Genomic DNA, 22626 nt, shown 5'->3' with positions numbered 1-22626 from the left:
TCAAACATTTTTATGCAAATACCCCTAAAATATTTTCTCTTCTATTCATATGTAATATTTTCATATATATGAGGTACATGTAAATATTTTCTATATGCATAGAATTTGTAATAATCAAGTCAGGGTATTTGGGGTCTCCATCACCTGAGCATTATCATTTCTATGTGTTGGTATCATTTCAAGTCCTCTTTTCTAGTTACTTTGAAATATACATAATATTATTACTAAGTACAGTCATCCTAGCCTGCTATCAAACATTAGAACTTATTTCTTCTGCTTAACTGTATCTTTGTACCCATTCACCAATCTCTTTTCATTCCCACTTCCTACTGTTTTCTATCCTCACATCCTTCCCAGCCTCTGATATCTCTCTCTCCCTCTTTCTGTCTCTGTCTCTGTCTCATGTATATATATTTTATATATATATAAATACTTTTTTGACACAATGTCTCACTCTGTGGCCCAGGCTGAAGTGCAGTCGTATGATCATGGCTCACTGCAGCCTCAACCTCCCAGGTTCAAGCAATCCTCCTACCTCAGCCTGCTGAGTAGCTGGGACCACAGGTGTGTGCCATCACAACCAACTAATTTCTTTACTTTTTTTTTTTTTTCTAGAGACGGAGTCTTGTTTTGTTGTCAGAACTGATCTGGAACTCCTGGGCTCAAGTGATTCTCCTGTCTCAGCCTCCCAAAGCACTGGGATTACAGGAATGAGCCATCCCACCTGGCTATCATTCTACTCTCTATATCTCCATGAGATAGTTTCTTAGCTCCAGCATATGAGAACATGCAGTATTTGTCTTTCTGTGACTGGCTTATTTCACTTAACAGAACGACTTCCGGTTCCATCCATGTTGCTGCTACAAATGACATGATTTCATTATTTTAAAATAATTTTAAAAATCTTTTTACCCCTTACATATTTTTAAGGTGGCATTTGTCATGTTTTACCATACATTTAAATAGTTACAAAGGATGTAATTGTGGGTATATTGAAAATAATTAAAATTTCAAATTTCAAAAATTCTATTTATTAAATGTATCCAGTGGAATCTAAAATGTTAACAGTTGATATCCATCCAGCATCATCCATGTATCCATGTAAAAAATATATAAACAATTTTATGCTGGAAATTGTACATTATTTCTTTTCCTACTTGAACTTGTATTTTTATTCCACTTCCCCCACAGAATTTTATGCTAAAATAAAATATGTTTATGCAAGAGAAGTCTTTACTGCTCATCTTATAATATTTCTCTGCAACAAACATATGTATATAAATTGAAATTTTATACATCTTCACATATCATATGTTGGATGAACCCTTTTTCCTCCAATTAGTTATGTATTCATAGGTAACTATTACTTAATGTAGAATCAATACCAATATATATATATACGTATATTTGAGATAGGGTCTTACTCTGTCACCCAGGCTGGAGTGCAGTGGCGTGATCTTGGCTCACTGCAACCTCCACCTCCCGGGTTCAAGCAATTCTCATGCCTCAGCCTCCCGAGTAGCTGGGATTACAGGCACCTGCCACCGCACCCAGCTAATTTTTGTATTTTTAGTGGAGATGGGATTTCACCATGGTGGCCAGGCTGGCCTTGAACTCCTGACCTCAGGTGATCCATCCCCTCAGCCTCCCAAAGTGCAGGATTACAGGCCTGAGCCACTAATCCCGGCCCAATACCAATAATTTTAACGGTCCCTTTGACCTCCAGATGGTTTTTATATTCCAGGACAATGCAATGGGTGGAAGTGATGGCTTTCTTTTGTCAAATGGGAAAAGGTGATTGTGAAAGGGGGACCAAGGGGAGGCCTAGACAGCAGGTAAGTTGTTAGGCCAATCAATTTCAGAATGAGGGAACCTAAGTCGAAAATCTTAACAATGCGTTCCTTTAAACAGTCAGACCTTTACATATACTCAGGCCTTGCAAAGTCTTTGTGTCCCGCAATTTAAGAACCACCGATTCAAGTTATACAACTAATTCCTGTGACTGATTTGCTTGGTGAGTAAAGAGCATTCTGATTATAATGTCACTTGAATTTCCTCAGGATTGTATGTAATATGTAGGTCACACTGACAGTAATAACTTAAATTGCACTTAATTTTGTTCCCGTCTGCTGACAAGAGCTCTCATCCCTTGCAAATTCTGCCAGACTCCTACCCCTTACTTCTCCCAAGCAGTGGTTCTTAAGTGTGCACAAATAAATCTACATAGCCAATTCTTCAGCATCTTTTTTCTGGTTATAGGTACCAATGCATTACAGCTGTGCTTTCCATGCTTTCACATAATAAAAATACAAAGGTAATGGATCAAATGTCAAGTCAAATTCTGTAAGCCAAAATATGTTTGATTAGTTTTAAAACATGTATTATTATATTATAATAATATGTATTATTAGTTTTATAAAAAACCCACACGTTATCACTATTGTTTAACATTTACAAGGACCTTTTTACATATTAAAAATTTCTTATTATGAAAGGTTTGATGCATACTAAATATATGTTATATATGTAAGTTACCAGGTAAACATTACAATTAATACTGGTGAACCCATCACCCAACTTAAGAACTAAAACATGACAAGTAAGTAGCTCTATATCTGCAGGCTCTGTGACTATCCTGTTCTCCTGCCTTCCTTCCAAAGCTGGCCATTAGCCTGAATTTTGTTTTTAGCATTCCTTTCCTGTTAAGAATAAACTTTTATCACACACCTGTTTCCTTAAACAATGTGTTGTTTAGAGTCTCTTGTTATTCAAGTTTACAAAGATTATATATTCTGCGTACTCTTCTGCAACTAGTTTTCTTCATTCAGTATTTCTAAGATTTAGTTATGTGTATGTTACTAAACATAATTATGGCTTATTTTTTAAAAGATACGTGACATTCTACTGGGTAAATCACAATTTATTAATCCATGCTCCTGAAATGAGCATTTGGATTTTAAAAATACTTTTGCTATGATAAGCAATGTTGCCTATACAAATTTGCAAGAATTTCCCACAGGATACATACCAAGGAGGAGAATTGCTAGGTAAACACATTTTCAACTTTACAAGACAGTTCTAAATTTGTTTTTTCCAAAGTGATTGGACATATTTCTATCTCCTCCACCAGCATATAACATCTCTTGGACTTGCATCTTTGCCAACCCCTAGTATTATCAGATTTCTTAATATTTCTCAATAGTGACTGTAAAATATCTCTTTGGGATCTTAATCTGCAGTTTACAGACTAATAATAAGGTTAAGCAACCTTTCCTATTTTATTTGTCACTTGGATTTACTCTCCTATAATATGCCTACCATACCTTTTGACCATTTTCCAGTTGAATTTTTATTGATTTATAGGAGTTCTTTATATATAGCATATTATTTAGCAGTGGTAGGTGATATATCTTGAATATATCCAATTCACATAAATTTTTCTCATTCAGTTCTCATAGTTCTATAGGTACTTTACAGTTGCCTTTCGGTACTCATGTTTTCTTCCTACAGTAGTAACAACTCCTGTTTTTGTGGGACAGTTTACAAAGCACTCTCAAAAATCTTATCTGAGTCTCCCAACAACTTTAAAAAACAAGATGGGTGTTATTATATTTGTTTTATAGATAAGAAAACTGAGTGGCTTGCCCAAGGTAATCGGGCTAATAAATCCTCAGACTCCACATTCCATAGCATCCTTCTGATTATGTGATGCTTCAGCTATTCATAGACATTCATTTAAGAAAATGCTGCACTTCTGCTTAGCACCTTGACCTCAGTTCCTTCTTTCTCTCTGTTTCTTCCATATATAATTCAAAATATAGCTTTAATTTATTCAGTTCAACCTAAACAGATTATCTACAAGATGAACAGATGAGTAAAAGAAAGCACCAAGAGAATTTTTAAGAGGACTTTTTTTTTTATAAGAGAGGCTAGGAGGATATTCAAAATCACAAGTTATCTGTTCTGTGTCAAACCACATTTTTCAAAATAATGGATCTGTTGTGTAACAGAGAGCTGATTTTAAGTTCAGTGTTTTCTTTTCCTTTAGCCTCTTAGTTTAAAACAAGAATACAGAAAATAAGAGAAGAAAAATATACTTTGGCATCTATTGGTATTATCTAGATTGGCTTCTGTAGTTTTTAATTTATTATAATACTATCTGCTATATTAGGGATAACTAATATATGTTTTTTTTAATTAGTATTAAATATTGACCTTATAGTGAGAAGTAATATTGGTAGGACAGTAATTCCATCACTCATCCTCTAGCTGAAGCTACTACATCTGGGCAGTTCGGTGGATATAGACCTTCTGTAAGAGCCCAGGGATGATGGGTTAAGAGATGCCCAAATGTTCTCTCTCAGATATTTGAGATGGTAAAACGTAGTACTTCTCACTTTCTGGGAACTGTAAAATAAATAGATCGATAGAGAAATCCTCAAGCTAATGAAGCCACTGCATATGAACTCTTTAAATTTTGTAGTTTCCATGGATGATTATATTTTATGTGCATTACATACACCAGAGAAAACTGTGTCTGATGAAATTAGCAGTAACAAGTAAGGACTTGAGGATAAATAAGGAAACATAAGTCCTACTCCAAGGTATTTTAATCATCATATAATAATTAAGTACTTAAGCACTTCCTGGGGACCTCTCCCGGTGTATAATAAAAACAGGACCACATCATAACTTCTTCTCCAAAGAGAAAGGTCTTTTGTAACAACTGTATTCTACAGATAATTACTAAATATGATCTTGCCTAATCTCTTTCTTCTAGTATCATAAATAAATGTATCTCCAGTTAAATATCTGGTTTTAACTCATCAAATACTCCTTTATCAGTGTCCAATTCTAAACTGGTTGACTCACCTCTGTTTTAATGAAGTGCTGGCTTCTACATGTATTTTGAGCTGCATCTGAGAGCTGTATGTGTTGTAAGTACTATGTGTCTGATGATGGGCTCGCGGTGTGTTTTTCTTTTGAGTCAGGTACTACAGCTAGGCTCATGCAGCCTCATACTGAGTAGGGGATAATTACACCACAAAGTGGTAGCATAAGAGAGAGATGTGCATTGGAGGAAAGGGCACATAATGATTCTGAAATTCAGACCTGTGTTTGTAGAAAATGAGGTGAGCTCCGTGTTGATAATTTTGAACACATATTTTATTGTTGTAAGGATATGGGTCATTCATAATGCAAGGGGACCATCATTCCCAACTGGGAAGCTTCTAGTATCACCTAGTCCAAAAGGTCTTAAAGAGGCATTTTACCTATTTGAGGAAGGGTATCCATTATATTTTTAAAGTATATTCTCAAACCAACTGCTTTTAAAAGGGTCTTGCAGTTAAAATGACCACATAATATCCACTACGGGATAAGTGCAAGATTGGTGCAACATTGGGACAACAGACCCACACAGGGTCTGTCCCAGGCAAATGAAAAAACATGGGCACCTATTTATGGAGGAAAAATGCCCAAGGGTTTCTAGGCGATGAGGGCTGGAGGGTTGATTTGGTAGACTCTTCAAGAAGAGGCTTCCTCTTGCCTTTTCAAGGGGGAAATAAAGATAAACTAGGGACAATGAATTTTAAGGACTTTTCAAGGGTGTGATATCTTTGCTGCTTTCATTTTGATTTTTAAAAATCCCATGTTTCCCTTTATAATTAACAAAATCCATGAATTAAAATGGGTCTTTGTGCTAATCTTTAGGGCAGCAAGAAATGAGGCTCTTGAGAAATAGTACCCCATTTTGCTGTCCCCTTAGATGTTGGAGAGGGAAAGAGAGGGCGAGAGAGCTGAAAGAAATCCTTCGCAAGAAAACAAAGTAAGTGGACAGAGTAGTTGGCGGGGAACATCTGGGATTATAAACACTGGGGGCAAAGACAAGACCTTGTGAAATGCCTGACATAGTATCTCACGAACCTGATGAATAAAACCATGATATCTGGGTGACCCTGGTGACAACGCTGGGCAAGGTGAGAGGAGACAGCGAGCGCTGTGTTTGAGAGTAATGTTATTGGTTCTCTAGGAACGAGACCGTGGGCTCTTAGTGACACTGTGGGTTCCTGAGTTGTCTGGGAGTACAGGGACTGCAGCCTCGAGTCTGTCCAGCTACGATCACTTTGGAAGGCCTTCGGTGGGATGCGGGCAGAAAGCTCCCAGTGCAAAGGGCGTGCCACGAAAACCACCAGCCAGAAACCTGAGCTGGGACAGGTGCGCTCCGCCGCCGAAGCTTTCCCCGCGGCCCCTCCCACTCCCGTCCCAGGCCCGCCCACATCCCTGTCCGGGCCTTAAGTCCGGCACCGCCGCCCTCTCCCCTGCCCCGCCGCGCTAGAGCCTGGGGTCTCGGCAACTTCCGGCGGCGGGAGCTGCAGAGCGCGAGGCGCGCCCACTGCGCGTGCGCTTCGGCCCGGCTCCTCCTGCGCCCCCGGCCCCTGCGACTGGGACTTGGTACGGCCGGGCGGTTGGCGTCCTCTGCGGCTCCTGCCAGGGGCGGGCTTTTCAAATCTTCCCTTTGAAGGAGTGGCGACGGCCCGGACAGTTCGCGTTGGAGATGGAGGGGCCGAGCCTGAGGGGTCCTGCGCTCGGCCTGGCGGGGCTTCCCACCCAGCAGGTGAGTTGCGGGAGGGACCCTGCCGCGGAAGGTGAGGGAGCCGGGGTTCTGTTCCTCGCGCATTTGCTTTGTGGAGGAGTCGGGAAAGCCTCTCCCCCGCTCCTCTGTTTCAGCGGTGGCCAGAAACAAAGGGAGGGATTAGGAGACTGCGCTCTTGGGGCTCTAAAGGGCCTGGACATCGGAACCCCCGAGTTTCTCAGGCAGCTGAGGTCCGGATTGGGAAGGCGGTGCCGGGGTCCAGGCGCGCGTTTGCGGGCGCACCTGTCCGCTGCCCTCCCCAGGCTTTGGACGCCTATCTTTTTGCAGGTGTAGGTGATGCCGGGGAAATGGGAGCCCCTCGATTCCCAAGAAACCCAGCGAAGCCAGTGGACAGCTGGCTTATTACGGATTTAATGGGAAGCACAGTAATGGAGCGATGTCTACACACAACACAGAACTGGTTGGGGGGAGGGGGGTCGGAGCGGAGTAGAGGCAAACAGCAACCTCTGCACTTTAGAAATAGTTGAAGGTTTGATACTGGGTTCTTTCTCAAATTATTTGAAAGGAAAGAGGGAGTACACGTGACATTGGATAGAAGTTTGATGTTTGCTTTTGAGCCATGTAAAATGCGTTAGAAACCTTTTTATTTTACTTTTTACTAGACCAACATTATTTCTTGGCAGCATCAGTTATTAAAATGTTACCACTTTTCACTCTTAACCATAACTTTAGGGTCTTAAAAGAAAACTCTGATGTCTTTAAGCTGGACCTTCACTTCTATTTTAATCTCTACCTTCTTTTACCTACTTCAGAAATAGGTTAAGCCATATGAAATTGCCAGTTTTGTAGGTCAAAATTGGTAGAATATTTGCAATTTCATTCATATGGAGGCACCTGATATCTTTGTTTAAAAATCTGGGATTTCCTTAGCAGACACAAAATTATTAGTTTTCAATAATACTGTGAAAAATAAAGCAAGACATTAAGATTCATTATGCAAAAGAAGTCCAGTGTCTTTATCAGTAATACTTACGCTGTTTTATGCCAGCATTTTCAAAAATTTCAAAGATTTTGATGTACTTTTTTTCAGTCCTGTCCTGTTATGTACTTTGGCTGTCCTGATTGCTAACAAAATCTTGATTTATAGTGAATTGCCATTCTATTGATGTTCTTGCACGTATCATATAGGTGTAGGTGTAGCTGTCCAGGTGTATTTATTGAGCTGCAGGCTGCAAGAATAGGAATGGTACAGAAGCGACAAGAGGATAAAATCTTGAAGTTTAGTTGCATGGAATGAAAATAAATGTTTAAATATACATAAAGGCTGGGTTATTTACATGTGGGAAGATACAATACTTAATTTCTTAGGCAGGACAAAATCAAAATGATTGAAATGTGGAATTACTTCCTCAGTTTGGATTTGAAGAAAAAACACAAAATAGTAGTAGGTTTCAACCTAACAGGAACATTGAGAGTCGGTCAGATAATTTTATACTTGACTAACACTGAATTTTTATTTGGTATTTCCTTTGATGCATGAACGAAGCTGCCATGTAATCGAGATAAGGCCAAAGATTTTGAGGTGGTCACACATTAGTCAAACACCTCTACTGAAACCCTGGAGTCCTCTGCGACTCCTCACAGCATAGAGTATTGGCTTTGGAGTCAGATTCAGGTCAAACCAAACTCTTCTTATTGTGCAACCTTGAATAAGTTATCTCTGTTTTCTAAGTTTCAGTTTCCACAGTTGTAGCTTGGGTATTCCGCCTATCCCAGACAGCTGTTGGAATTGGAGAACCTCTCTAAAGTACTTATCACAGCACCTAGCACTCAGGATGTGCTTCAGAGATGACTATTGTTGTTATTATCCTTTGTCCTATTCATCTGAGTGGTTAGGGCAGTCCCCTACTTTTCTTACAAATGTTTAAGCTTTTGGCATCTTAATAAAAATAAAATTCAAAAAGTAATACTATCTCATTGCAGAAAAGTCAACATATACAGAAACATGAATTTAAGAATTCGGTCTCCAGTTCCATTCCCCAGAATGGCCGCTGTTAACAATTTCCAGACTTTTTTCTGTACATAAACAATTCTTAAAATCCACACAATTTCTTTTAGCAAAATGAGAACGTACTGTATTTACTCTTTTCTTCTTCACCTTGGTCTTTGTTAACATGGCTTAACTATATCCATTAGGTGAATCATAGTTTCTGTCTTGATTACTGCAGTTGTCTTACCAGGAGTTCAACTTCAGGTTTTTTTAGTCAGTTTTTAATACCAACAATAAAGCCATTTTCTTTGCACTTCCTTCATGCTAGGCTAGCTCTTAAAACCTAGTAGGTTTCTGTTTCCTACTTAACCTAAATTTCTATTTTTAAGGTATGCTCCTATTTCATTCATAGCCTTGTCCATATATTTTTATCAGCCTGACTTTAACTACTTATAGCGTCAGGACAGTGACACCGGCTTCTGTTTGACTTGATTAGAGGCAAGCCCTTACTCAGAAAATTGGAAAAGAAATAAGAGTATGATGGCCTTACCTCATTCTCTGCTGTTCCTGGAGACTGGCATTCAAACAATCCTAAAAGGAATGGTTACAGGGAGACCAGCTTTTGTCTTTGGTCCTAATCAGCCTTGACTCTACCTGGCCAAGCCATTATGGCTGAGGGAGCGACACTGATGATTTTCCATTCCCTACTCCTCTTCTTTGAGGTTAATAAACATCACTATTGAATGCCCAATCAGTACCCTTATTACATGATCATTATTCTTGCTGGGGATAGCACTAGACATCAACCCTTACCCCTGATGCATTGTATACCCTTAGTAACTAAAGACAACTCTAAAGAGTTTTGGTTCCATAAACCCTTCCTTGCTAGAGCTAGCACTGCTTAACCAGAGAGGCTTTTTCTGCATGTAAAGTGTAGATGTGTACTAAAAGAAGTTGCATGGGAAATACAAAACTGGCTAAAACAGTAGCCTTAAAAAAAAAAAAAACAACAACAGCTCAGAATACATTGAAAACCATATGTACACTTAACAATTCATCCTGCTTATGTTAGCCTTCTGGGATCCACTTAACTGACATTTGCCTGAGACCTGCCTCAGTGAGGGAGGTAAGATTATAGTTTACTGTGTATGTTAATTTGGCTGGATTATGGGTCAGTAAACTATTTCTATAAAGGGGCAAACAGTAAGTATTTTCAGCTTTGCAGGCCACTCAGTCTCTGTTGAAGTTGCTCAACTCTGCCCTTGTAGCTTAAAGGAGCCATAGACAATATGAATGAGTGAGTCTGTGCTCCAGTGTAACTTTATTTACAAAGCCAGGCCATAGTTTTCTGACCCTTGCTCTAAAGGAAAAAATCTTAATAGTAGTATCTGTTAGATACACCTCATTTCCTTAATAAATAGTACTTTAATCTTACATCATCTTCAAACTTTTTACACGTACATTTTTTTTTTAATCCTGACTTTACATTTTCTTTCTCTACTATTTCCCAAGCTTCTATAGTTTTATGGAGTCTTCATTATAAGTGATGGTGAGAAGATACTCTTCATTTATGTGATAGAAACACAAACTGATTCCTTAATGTGGCTGTAGCCACCTGCTGGTTCTTTAAGGTTGTTGCAAGTTTCAAGATTGCTGTGGAATTTCAAATAGTCCAGCTGTGCTTCTCTACCCTAGCTGACCATTGAATCACCAGAGGAACTGTAAAAAAAAAAAAATGCTCAAGCCCCACCTCCAGAGAGCCTGATTGGTTTGGCGTAGGTCACAGGTTTAGGTACTTCTATAAGGCCCTTCCTCTCTGCCTTAGATGATTCTAATATGCAGCCAGCTTTGAGAACCACTGTGCTAGTTCAACTGCCTGTTTCATTGCATCATTTAAAACCAAAATTGAATTTAGTGGCACCAGATGGTATTTGTTTATATTTGAGTTGTGGGGTAAAGCTATTCATCCCAGCTTTAGGTTGCTCCCTATGTGCACTCCCTAATATAGTCAGTCTGCCAGAGTTTATTTCTATAGACATATGGGTCACATAGATAATTCTTATAATTAATTGCTAATTACATTGAAGAAGAATTTACTTTGGGGCTAGTAAGTCATAAAAAGATGAAATGGAGTTGTTGAAATTCAGTCATGTGTAATGAAGGAAAACCAGCAAATGACTACATTTATATAGTACACCAGTTTTGAGTTACAACACTATATGAGAAGGTTTTTATGTGGTGATTACATGATGTAATTACAGAAGGTAATTAAACAGAGCTGTTTTCTGTGTGTAAATAGTACAGTTGATTGATTTGGATAGTCAAGTTAAATCATCTACTGTAGTTTGTCTTTTGGGGTAGTCTTCAAAAACTATTAGCTCTCCTAACTTTCATCTTTTCTTTTTGAAAAGGTTGTATAGCCCTTTTGGTATTAGATTTCATTTACATTTTTAAATTTACATTTTGATCCATTCAGAAGGTAAATTATAGTCTTTATTTTTTTGCCATAGAAACTAGGGTGGTCACTTTATGTTTTAGAAATAGACATACCAGAAACATTACATGTTTGTGATACAATAAAGAGTACCTTTGATTTATAATTTTTATAAAGTCATTGTGAATTAAATCAGAACTGTACATTCAGTTTGTAGAATTTTAATGTTGCGTGTGAAACTTATATGTAGAATCAGGCCATTAAAAGATAATTATATGGAATAAAAGACTTTCAGCAATAAAATACTTAGTAGTTTCATGGTGAACCCTAAAACTAAAATAAATGGTATGTCCAGAATTGTATTCTAAAGCTCTGTTCCAGATAGCTAAGGCTTCTGACATTTTCAGTGTACAGCGCTTTCACTCTCTTGCTTCTGAGATTGTATTTACACTGCCTACTGTTACAAATAGGCTGTTTCCTCCCTGCTACTAAACCTTGGCTCCTTTACTCAGTATCTGCTTTTTCAGAATGTTTTTCTTGGTTAATTCACTGTCATCAACCACACTGCCATCTCTTAATACAATGTATATAATATATATGTGTGATATATTGTTCACATTAGTTATTGTATGTTTTCTAAGGCTGCTATAACAAATGACCAAGACTGAGTGGGTGAAAACAAGAGAAATTTATTCTCAAACTTATGGAGGCCAGACGTCTGAAATCAAGGAATTGGCAGGGTCATGCTCCTCTGCAGGCCCTAGGAAAGAATTCTTTTCTTGCCTTTTCCAGCTTCTGATTATTGCCATCAATCCTTGGTATTTTTTTGGCTTATAGACATAATAGTCTCTGTCTTCACATGTCATTCTCTCTGTATGTGACTGTGTCTTCATGGGACCTTTCTTTAAGGACACTAGTCATTAGATTTAGGACCCACTCTAATCCAGTATGTTCTCATTTTACCTAATTACATCTGCAAAACCCTGTATCCAAATAAGGCTACATTCTGAGGTTCTGGATGGACATAAATTTTGGAGGGATGCTATGAAACTTCGTATAGTTATAAGAACACATAATGTTTCTCACCTTTGTTTATGTTCGTTTATTCCGTTTCTTTAGATTGTAAAGACTTCCTAATGAAGCAAGAAGTTAAGAATTGCAAAGAGCATTTTAAAATAGCTATTTTTACACTACATATATTAAAACTTTGTTGCTTTCTCAATATGGTATACAATTATGATATCTATTTTCGATCTATTATGGGTTAAGATGTAATTTTGGGTTTTTGCTATATTTTCAAGATGCATTTTTTTTTTTAGGACTGCAACATTCAAGAAAAAATAGACTTAGAAATTCGAATGCGAGAAGGAATATGGAAACTCCTTTCTCTGAGCACTCAGAAAGATCAAGTTTTACATGCAGTTAAGAATCTCATGGTGTGCAATGCTCGACTAATGGCCTATACATCGGAGCTACAGAAATTAGAAGAACAGATTGCAAATCAGACTGGAAGATGGTTAGTAACATAGTTTACCTGTGGCTTTTAATGTACTTAAATATGTAAATTTAAAACATAGTATAATTTAAGCTTAAGTACCAATGTCAAATCACCAAACTGTTTTAAAAAACAAATACACTGAAGTAGCAGCTGACATCATAAACAGTTTGCCGACACAGCTCAGAGTGAACTTAGGCAGCAGCTTTTATTGGGCTGTTGTGTTCAATATGTAATTATAAAATGAAAATTATCCAGAAGCAATGACTGAGGGAGCATTTTAAGAAGAAAGTACCAATATTGATAGAAATGTAGAGTAAGAAAATTAATTGCTTAGAAATATGCTAATATAAAGGTACTAGCTGTGAGACATGGAAACTCAAGTATAGAAATTGAGATGAGTGAGCAGCAAAATTATAAGGAGATAAAACCTTATGAATGGAAAGGAACTTAAAAATCTGCTAGCCCATCTCTTGATATGGTGAACATAAGTCCCAGAGAGGCAAAAAACCTCAAGGACATTCATGCAACAAGTGATGGAAGCTAATGAGATTTAAGATTTGCTAAGTATTAATAACTTCTGCTCATGTGTTCTGTCATCTCATGCTGTTCTTTTAGATTAGATCTATGATTTGTATATGAAATTTATATCCTATCTTTTTACAATGCCAAATCTTACTTGAACCTAAGAATTGGTTCAATTTAGAGGCTGGATTTTGGTGTATTTTAAATAAAAACAGTCTTACATTCCCCTTTGTTGATTCACAGCTCTGACACAAGGGAAGAGTTTCTTGTTAGACAATAGTGACTGTTGGGCTGAGCATAGCATCATTAAATTCTTGAAAAGTAAGTTAAAAACACCAGTCCGAGTCTGAGATTTCTGTAAAAATAAAATTTTGATGAGGATGTAATGTAATAGAGACCTGGATACAAAGTAGCCAACCTTATTAGCTATATTGCCATGGGATAGCTTTTATTTATTTATTTATTTTTTAAAGACATAGTCTCGCTCTGTCACCCAGGCTGGAGTGCAGTGGTGTGATCTCAGCTCACTGCAACCTCTGCCTCCCGGGTTCAAGCGATTCTCCTGCCTCAGCCTCCCGAGTAACTGGGACTATAGGCGTGTGCCACCACACCCAGCTGATTTTTTTTTTTTGTATTTGTATTTTTAGTAGAGATGGGGTTTCACCATGTTAGCCAGGATGGTTTCAATCTCCTGACCTCGTGATTTGGCCACCTCGGCCTCCCAGAGTGCTGGGATTACAGGCATGAGCCACTGTGCCCTGCCGGGATAGCTATTTTAATCTCCTTGTGCCTCAGTTCCTTCCTTACAGTGGGCATGATAATATTTACATTTTGAAAATTGAGATTTTATATATACAAAAACCTAATGTAATGCCTTTTACATACTTAATACTCAACAAATGTCAGTTTTCATTCTTATATGCCTCCAGCATTATACAATGAAATTGTTCCATTAGCATAATGTAGGAAAATGTTTTTCAGATAGACATACATTGGTTTAAGTGAGTGCTTCTCAAAGTTGGTAACTTGTAGCACTGAGAGTACATGATGCAAAGTCATAGAATAAATATGGCATGTCTTCTTAGAGCATGAATTTTTAAGATTAAGCATGAGAAGTTTAGAATAGTGGAGTATTTGGAGGTTCTGCTTTCTTATTCCTGGGGATAGGGGATATATGTTCCCTCTCAGCCTTTTTATTAGGATATTTTGTCAAGAGGGGCAGTTTCAATGGAAAAGTTTGAGAAGCCCTGATTTTAGAAAGTATGGGACTAAACATTATGTCATCTATCACAATATCTGGAATATTATTTTTGGGATCATATCTGCCTCCATATTTAATGCTCTTTAAATATTTATAATGAGTTATGAATTGACTGTTTCTTAAATTCGGCAGTGTGGCTTTTCTGAAGTTGCTGATTTATAAAAACTATTAAATAAGCCTAATGCCTGTTCAATTTATATAGCAGTGATGGGGAAAAATTAGGATCCCTAACTGGAAATGTGTATAATTTTCAGTTTCTTTACTAATTATCTGTGATAGATGAGAATATCTTTGTCACTATACACACACACACACATATATTTGTTCATCATTCATGTAAAAACAGTGTTTCCCTTAATTATTGCTGGAATTTAAAAAAATCTTGTATAGTCTATATGTATTCTTTGTTTATACCTTCATTTTGTATGTGAAGATATAACCTGAGGTGACTGATCAGATGTAACTAGAAATTATAATTGCTTTGTCATTACACAAAAATGACTTGAAGATTAATGATTTAGTTCCTTGAAGAAAGTTATGTAAATTATGCAGATATACTGAATATCTACCGCTTGCAGAACACTTATTAAGCACTGTGCTAGGGTGTCTATGTTAAAAGAACAGAATTTGTCAAAATATGACAATATTGTATATTCAGCAAATATTTTGCCTTTAGAGACTTAGCAGTCTGTACCTTAGTTTGGTTAGTCCTTAAGGTGGAAAAATGCTCAGTTTTATATTGCTGCCAGAGTTAAAACAAATAGCATTTTAATGAGAACACTAGTCTACCTTCTCTAAATTTTATGATAAGATGTCAAAAAATAAGTATAGACACTAAATCTAGACTTTTTCAAAGAAGAATCCAATAAGTGTGAAATGGTGGAATTGAGGAATATCTAATAGAACAATTGGGTTTGGATCTTCTAGATTGTGAAGGATGGATAGAGTCCAGGTAGGTGAGCAGGAGGAAGGCAGCATTCCAAGAAAAATTACAAAATAGGCCGGGTGAAGTGGTTCACACCTGTAATCTCAACAATTTGGGAGGCCAAGGTGGTCAGATTGCTTGAGCTCAGGAGTTCGAGATCAGCTTAGGCAACATGGCAAAAACCTGTCTCTACAAAAAAGACAAAAATTAGCCAGGCATGGTGGCATGTGCCTGTACTCCCAGCTACTCAAGAGACTGAGGCGGGAGGATTGCTCAAGCTTGGGATATCAAGGCTGGAGTGAGCTGTGATTGCACCACAGCACTCCAGCCAGCGCAAAAGAGTGAGATTCTGTCTCAAAAAGAAATAGCAAAAGAAAAATTTACTTTGAAAAATAAATATGAATTATTCAGGAGCAGGGAAAAGATCTGTTGTGTTGAGTCTGAAGATCAAGGCAAAGATGAAAAGGAAGGAGGAAGCAAGATTCAAGAAAGCCTGGAATGCTACAAATTTCTTTGGTATTAATTAACAGCCTTTCCAGGTGCCAGGCATTGTGTAAGATGTTCACAAATATCACATTAAAAATGGAGAAAGATATTGTATTAGTTCATTTTCACACTGTTAATACAGACATACCCGAGACTGAGTAATTTATTAAGAAAAAGAGGTTTAATGCACTCACGGTTCACATGACTGGGGAGGCCTCATAATCATGGCAGAAGGCGAAGGAAAAGCAAAGTCATGTCTTACATGGCAGCAGGCAAGAGATCATGTGCAGGGGAACTGCCCTTTATAAAACCATCAGATCTTGTGAGACTTACTCACTATCATGAGAACAGTGCAGGAAAAACCTGCCCCTATGATTCAGTTACCTCCTGATGGTCCCTCCCATGACACATGGGGATTATGGGAGCTGCAATTCAAGATGAGATTTGGGTGGGGAGACAGCCAAACCATATCAGATATAAACCTCTTTTAAAGGCTGTAACTCTTTAAGGATACACAGTGCCTTTGTGGCTAGGTCATGAATCCAGGTGACTTAAAAACCCATGTACCTCCATCTCCCACTCCGTCCAAAAAAGAACCTGTACTTTTTTTTAACTATTGCTCCAAGCTGCCATGGTGAGCTATTACAGGGCTTTATATATATATTTGCTTACCCGTGAAAATATCTTTTATGTTACATATACACATTATATTTCTTCATCATTCATATAAAAACATTGTTTCTCTTAATTATTGAATTCTGGAATTTAAAAAATCTTGAATATTCTATATCCTGTTATGTTTTATCATTTTATTTTAAGCAAGGAAGAAGTATGATAAAAACAAGTATTTGGGGAAGGTTATTTGGCAGCAGGGTATTAAAAAGATGAGAGTAAATAATTGAAATAACCAGTTTTTAGGGAAAATATTTAAGAATAGGCAGACATAGAAATGATCATATAAAGAAGTAAGCTTTTATTAGAGAAATGAGGAAATCAAAACTGTGGATTTCTTTAGGGCTTTTCTAATAGATCTTCACTCAAAGTGCTCTCTGTACATAATCATTCTGCAAGAAGTTTTAAGTTATTTCTCAATCCAGTGAAATTATTTAAGAAGTCAAATAATCTTACTTCATTCTAAAGCCTTCTAAAACTCGGGTTCCAGGAAAGAATTAAGTCCTAATGTCCTAAGAAGTTCATTGTATGCATTGACTTAACTGCTGCGTATAGAACAGTGCTACTTTTGTACCACCCTTGGAAGAATTCAATCAGTGGTTACTCTGCTTTAGATGAGGAACCACAGTTAAGAAATCACTAATATCATTTGTTGTTTTTTTAAAACCACACAATCCTGAGAATATTGGCAACTGGTTAAATGTTCTTTTACCATACTGTTCCAATAATATAACAAAAACTTTTTTCTAAATTGTGTTTGGGTATGAAATACCTAGTACATTGCCTGTTCTTTATGCTTGAACAAGCCAAAATACCCAGGCTTCTGTACAGTTCCCAATGGAGTCAGGATGTAAAAACCTTTCTGGATTGGGTAGGCAGTAGGTCGTTAGGATGAGGTGCATAGGTTGCTTACTGCCTCAATTTAGAGGTATCGTGGCTTGGTTATAGCAGTCTGTTAATTTGCTGGACTTTTGACTAGTAAACTATCATTGTACCTTTTTTTCTGCATGCTGTGGCTGGATATGGCTACTTAAAAGATGGTTTATTTCAGTCTACTTTCAAAAAATAGCTATTGGTTTCCATTTACTGAAATAGGCATTCCAGAATCCTTGTGGTCTGATCCCAAACTCCTTGCACTCTTATCTTTCAATTTCTGCTTTACAAATTTATTGCAGCCAAATGCTTGATTGGTATCCCGAAAATAGTTCTTGGATTTTCACATCTCCAGTGTGTTTGCTTACACTGAAATGCCATATCTTTCATTCTCACTTGATAAAACCCACTTGTTCTGGGACACCACACCTGCCTCAAAGTTTCCTTGATAATTGTATTCAGAAAATAATTATTCCTTTATGTCCATGGTAAGGACCCAAAAAATGACTATTTACCTCCTTTTACTTCTAGTACCATCCAAATCATGAATACCTCACTATAACATACTAAATTCTAATAGAGCTATTTATAAGCAACATATCTTTTCATAAATTATAAGCTTTTGGAAACAGGGACAATGTCTGATTCTTACTTCTTATCAGTGAAATAGAGTTGATATCACCATTAATTTCACAGGATTACTGTGAGGATTTGGTGCCTGGAGCTTAGAGGCAACTCATAGCTGAGGTAACTCTTGGTTCTCTCCTTCTTTCTACCTTATATCCCGCAGAACACCAACAGTGTTGTGTACTTACTTAAGAACAATTTAATGTATGCTTCATAAATAAGTTTTGCCTTGTATCCCCTTAATGTGTATGATGAGCAAATAGGGCTTAGAATTTAATAGGAGTTAATTATATACCAGTTACTTTTTTTTTTGTCACCTTCTTTTATGTTCTTAGGTTCTTACTGTCATTTGTTGGTCTAAGTGTCTGTTCATCATGTTCCAGATTGTCATTTATTCCTAACTATGTTTGCTTTTTAATCAACTTTTTATTATGAAATTTACATATGTAAAAATTACAAGAATAGTACAATCAACATCATGTATATTCTCCCCCTAGGTTGTCCAGTTAATAGCTTGCTATATATATTCACTTCATCTACTCTACCATTTTTTCTATACACACACACACACACACACACAAATACACATACTAGCGTGTGTATATATGCACACATTTTTCTTTTTTGTTGTTGAACCATTTAAAAATAAGTTGCAGACAACATGGCACACACACCACAATAATTTGGCATGGATCTTTTAAAAATAACATTCTTCTACATAATCAAAATATTATATACAAAATATTAGTAATTCCATAATAATCTAATATCCCGTCCATATTCAATTTTACCAAGTTGTCAGAAGAAAACTGTTTATCTTTTTTTCCCCCAAACCAGAATTCAGTCAAGATCTATGCAGTACATTTGGTTATAACTCCAGTTTCTTTTAATTACTCTGCCTATTTCTAAAAACCCCTTGTCATTTATACTTAGAAGAGCCTCGGCAAGGAATGGTGGCTCACGCCTGTAATCCCAAGACTTTGGGAGGCTGAGGTGGGAGGATGGCTGTAGCCCAGGAGTTCAAGACCAACCTGGGCAACATAATAAGACCTCGTTTCTACAAAAAAATACAGAAAGATTTAGCCAGGTGTGCTGGTGTGTGCCTGTGATCTCAGCTACACAAGAGGCTGAGGCAGGAGGATCACTTGCATCCAGAAGCTTGAGATTGCAGTGAGCGACAATCATGCCACTGCACTCCAGCCTGGGTGTCAGAGTAAGACCCTGTCTCAAAAAAAAAAAAAAAGAGTCTAGATTTTTAAAATATAGCCTTTAAAATATCCTGCATTCTGCATTTGCCTGGTTGTTTCCTTGAAGTATCATTGAACCTTTTCTCATATTCTGTGTTTTTGCCATAGATGGACATTGAGTCTAAAGGCTTTATCAGACTCAAGTTAAACATTTTTTTCTAGGTGAGGCTGGGGACCATTATATGCTCCCAATTGATGCAATATGATATCTGGTCTTACCACCAGGTAATGCTGAGTTTAAACCCTTGCTTTAGATGGCAGTTGCCAGCTTTCTTCTTCATGATAAAATGGTTTTTTCCCTTTGCAGTTCATAAATAATCTGTGGGGTGTTGGAATTGGGTGACTATTCTGTTATCCAATGAGCTTTAACTTAATGGCTTTATCATCCATTTATGATTCTTCCCTAAATCAATTATATTTATAATGGGGTTTGTAAAACTGTGATTATCTAATTCTAGTATTCCTTCTACACTTATTGGCTGATACTCTTCTATAAAGAAGGACATTCCTCTCTTTAGTCTCTCCATTCCTGGATTTTTATTCAATGTTTTATTATCATTTATAGTCACTAAGAATCTCTTGCTTCCTGACACAAAAAGACAATCCATTCTTGCTTTATATTTTCCCTGCCCCAAGCCTAGAGTCAGCCATTTCTCTGACACCTGGCTCCCTTTACTGGTGAATCATATTTTGAATGCCAAACCTGGGCACTAGGTATGCTCACGGTTCCTGGGGTATCACTGCTTCTAGGCTTTTTCAGTGGACATAGTGATGAAAGAGATGAAAAAATCATGAGTTTATATCAATATTTATAGGTTTTTGATTACAGTACCAATATTATTACTGACAGTAAACCTACTTAGGCAAGTTCAAGATTTCCTTACAATTCTTTTTTAACATACAGAAATTATGAAAATTTTCCAACATACAGAAAAGTTGAAAGAATTATACAGTGAATACCCATATACCTACCACTAAGGTTCTACAATTAATATTTGTTTTATTCCTCTGTCCAGTCCATTTTATTTCATTTTTATTTTTTAATTTTTTTAGAGACAGGGTCTCACTGTGTCTCCCAGGCTAGAGTGCAGTGACACAATGATAGCTTGCTGTAGCCTCAAACTTCTGGGTTCAAGTAATCTTCCTGCCTCAGCCTCCCAAGTACCTAGGACTACAGGTTCATGCCAACACACCCAGCTAACTTATTTATTTTTTGTCTCTCAGCTTGCTGATTTTTTTATTTTGTAAAAACAGGGTCTTACTATCTTGCCCAGGCTGATCTTGAACTCCTGGCCTCAAGCAGTCCTCCCACCTCAGCCTCCCAAAACACTGGGATTACAGGTGTGAGCCACCATGTTCAGCCTAATCTATTTTATTTCTTTATGACACAATTTAAAATAAGTTCTTTGCAGTTCTTTGTGTGTGTATACATATATATACACATATATGTACATCCCTGTGGATATAGGTGGAGAGTACTCAAAAATTACTTGAAATAATTGTATTACTTTGTTCTCACAATGCTATAAAGGACCACCTGAGATTGGGTAATTTAAGAAGAAAAGAGGTTTAATTGACTCACAGTTCTACATGCTATACAGGAAGCATGGCTTGGAGGCCTGAAGAAACTTACAGTCATGGCAAAAGGGTGAAGGGAAAGCAAGCATTTCCTTCACATGGCGACAGAAGAGCGAGCGAACTAATGGGGAAATGCTACACACTTTTAAACAACCAGATCTCTTGAGAACTCACTATCATGAGAATAGCAAGGGGGAAATCCGCCCCCATGATCCAATCACCTCCCACCAGGTCTCTCCCCCAGCACTGGGGATTACAATTCAACATGAGATTTGGGTGGGACACAGAGCCAAACCATATCAATGAACTTTTTCTTATGGTCTTGTTATTAAATCATAAACAGACTTATTTGTTTCTGTTTGCTTTTTTTCTCTTTGAATTAATTACATTTTTTGGATAGATAGTGTTTCTGTGTCCTCCTTCCCAGTTTCCAATTAGTAGCTCTTGCCACGGTTCCCACCCCAAGAATCAGCCACTATTCTGACTTTTTTTTCCACTGTAGGTTAATTTTGCCTGTTCTGGAACTTAGTATAAATAGAACTATACAGTGGAGGTTTCTTTCTTTCAGCATAATGCTTTTGAGATTCATCATGTATCAATTATTTTTTTTTCCACTGTATCACTTTTTCCAGTGTTGATTCTTTTCAAATTTCTGTATAGTTTTGGTCACATGCCAGTCACTTCAGGTAGATGTTTTTAAAATAGTTTTTCTATATTTTTTATTGTTTTCTGTGGGAAGATTTCTCCAGCATGAGCTACTCTGCCATTACCAAAAGAGGAATTTTAATTGATTAAAATTGCATTTTAATCAAATAAATTTTTATTTTTTCTACTTTATGGAACATGTTGAGGTTTTCTTTATGACTTAATATGGTCTGTTTTCATGACTGTCACATTGGCTTTTGAAGTTACATTTCTTTTTATAAGGGTGTAAAGTTAGCCAAAGGAGTTCGAAAGATCTGTGTTAATGACTGTGTTAGTTTTTCTGTAACCTTCCTTATTTTTTGACCCGTTGAACTGTCTTGTACTGAAACAGATAGGTTAAGATTTTTTATTATTAAAGCTTGTCTTCATCCTCGTATCTTCTGTACATTGTGCTTTAGGAAGATGCTCTGTAACATTTGGTACATTCGGTACTTGCGATATATTCATTGTTAGCTGCAGCCTTTTGCATTATAAAGTGTCCTTCTGTTGTTGTCTCAGGTAATGTTTTTGAACCTGAATTTTGCCTGGTAACAAAATCACATCCTCTGTTTTCTTATTTGTATTTGTTTCATATATCTTTGTCCATCTCCTTATTTTTAGCCTTTCTGACTCACCTTTGAAGACTTGTTTCTTGTGTTCATCCTAGAGTTGGGTTTTATATTACGAGCCAATCTGGAAATCCTTTTAATGGGAAAATTAAGACATTTTATATTTACTGATATAACTGATATATCTGGTTTCAGCCACTGTAATATTCTTTTATATTATGTTAACTGTGTGTATTATAATTAGTCTTTTACTATGTGGTCTGTTTTCTTAAATTTTGGAAGCATTTTATAAGTCATAGTAGTTACTATAATTTTATATAAAAAAACTTTATATACTGATAACTATATAATGCCCTTAGTTCTTATAAGTTTTTTTATGTGTTTCCCTTAGCTCCATGAGCCAACTAAACCTCTTCTTAATTTACCTAGCCTTAGGTATTCCTTTATAGCAATGCAAGAATGGCCTAACTCAGGCTTCTGCTATTTTGATTTTTTGCTTTTAGTAATATCATTTTTTTCCAGCTACTATCTATGTCAAGATCAATGAGCTTATTGTATTTCCCCTACTCCACTTTTTTTTTCAAGTTGTGTTATTTCTACTTTGGTGGAATGGATAATATTTACATAATAATCTTATAGTCATATCTTCACCTTTAGTCTTTGAT

The 22626-nt window shown here is 36.9% G+C and overlaps 1 protein-coding gene across 1 annotated transcript in view; it reads left to right on the top strand.

Annotated features, from left to right (window-relative positions):
* The first annotated feature begins 238 nt into the window (after nucleotides 1-238).
* Nucleotides 239-22626, top strand: part of RTKN2 (rhotekin 2) — a 76963-nt gene continuing 54575 nt past the window's right edge. The window contains exons 1-2 of the mRNA XM_008955799.4: nucleotides 239-6616; nucleotides 12339-12535. Coding sequence (XP_008954047.2) covers nucleotides 6557-6616; nucleotides 12339-12535 — 257 coding nt within the window. The 5' untranslated portion in view covers nucleotides 239-6556. The remainder of the gene's footprint in view (nucleotides 6617-12338; nucleotides 12536-22626) is intronic.

Source organism: Pan paniscus, chromosome 8, assembly GCF_029289425.2.
Source record: "Pan paniscus chromosome 8, NHGRI_mPanPan1-v2.0_pri, whole genome shotgun sequence".
Lineage (NCBI taxonomy): Eukaryota > Metazoa > Chordata > Mammalia > Primates > Hominidae > Pan > Pan paniscus.
Note: the sequence above shows the minus strand (reverse complement) of the source record. Positions and strands in the feature narration are given on the sequence as shown.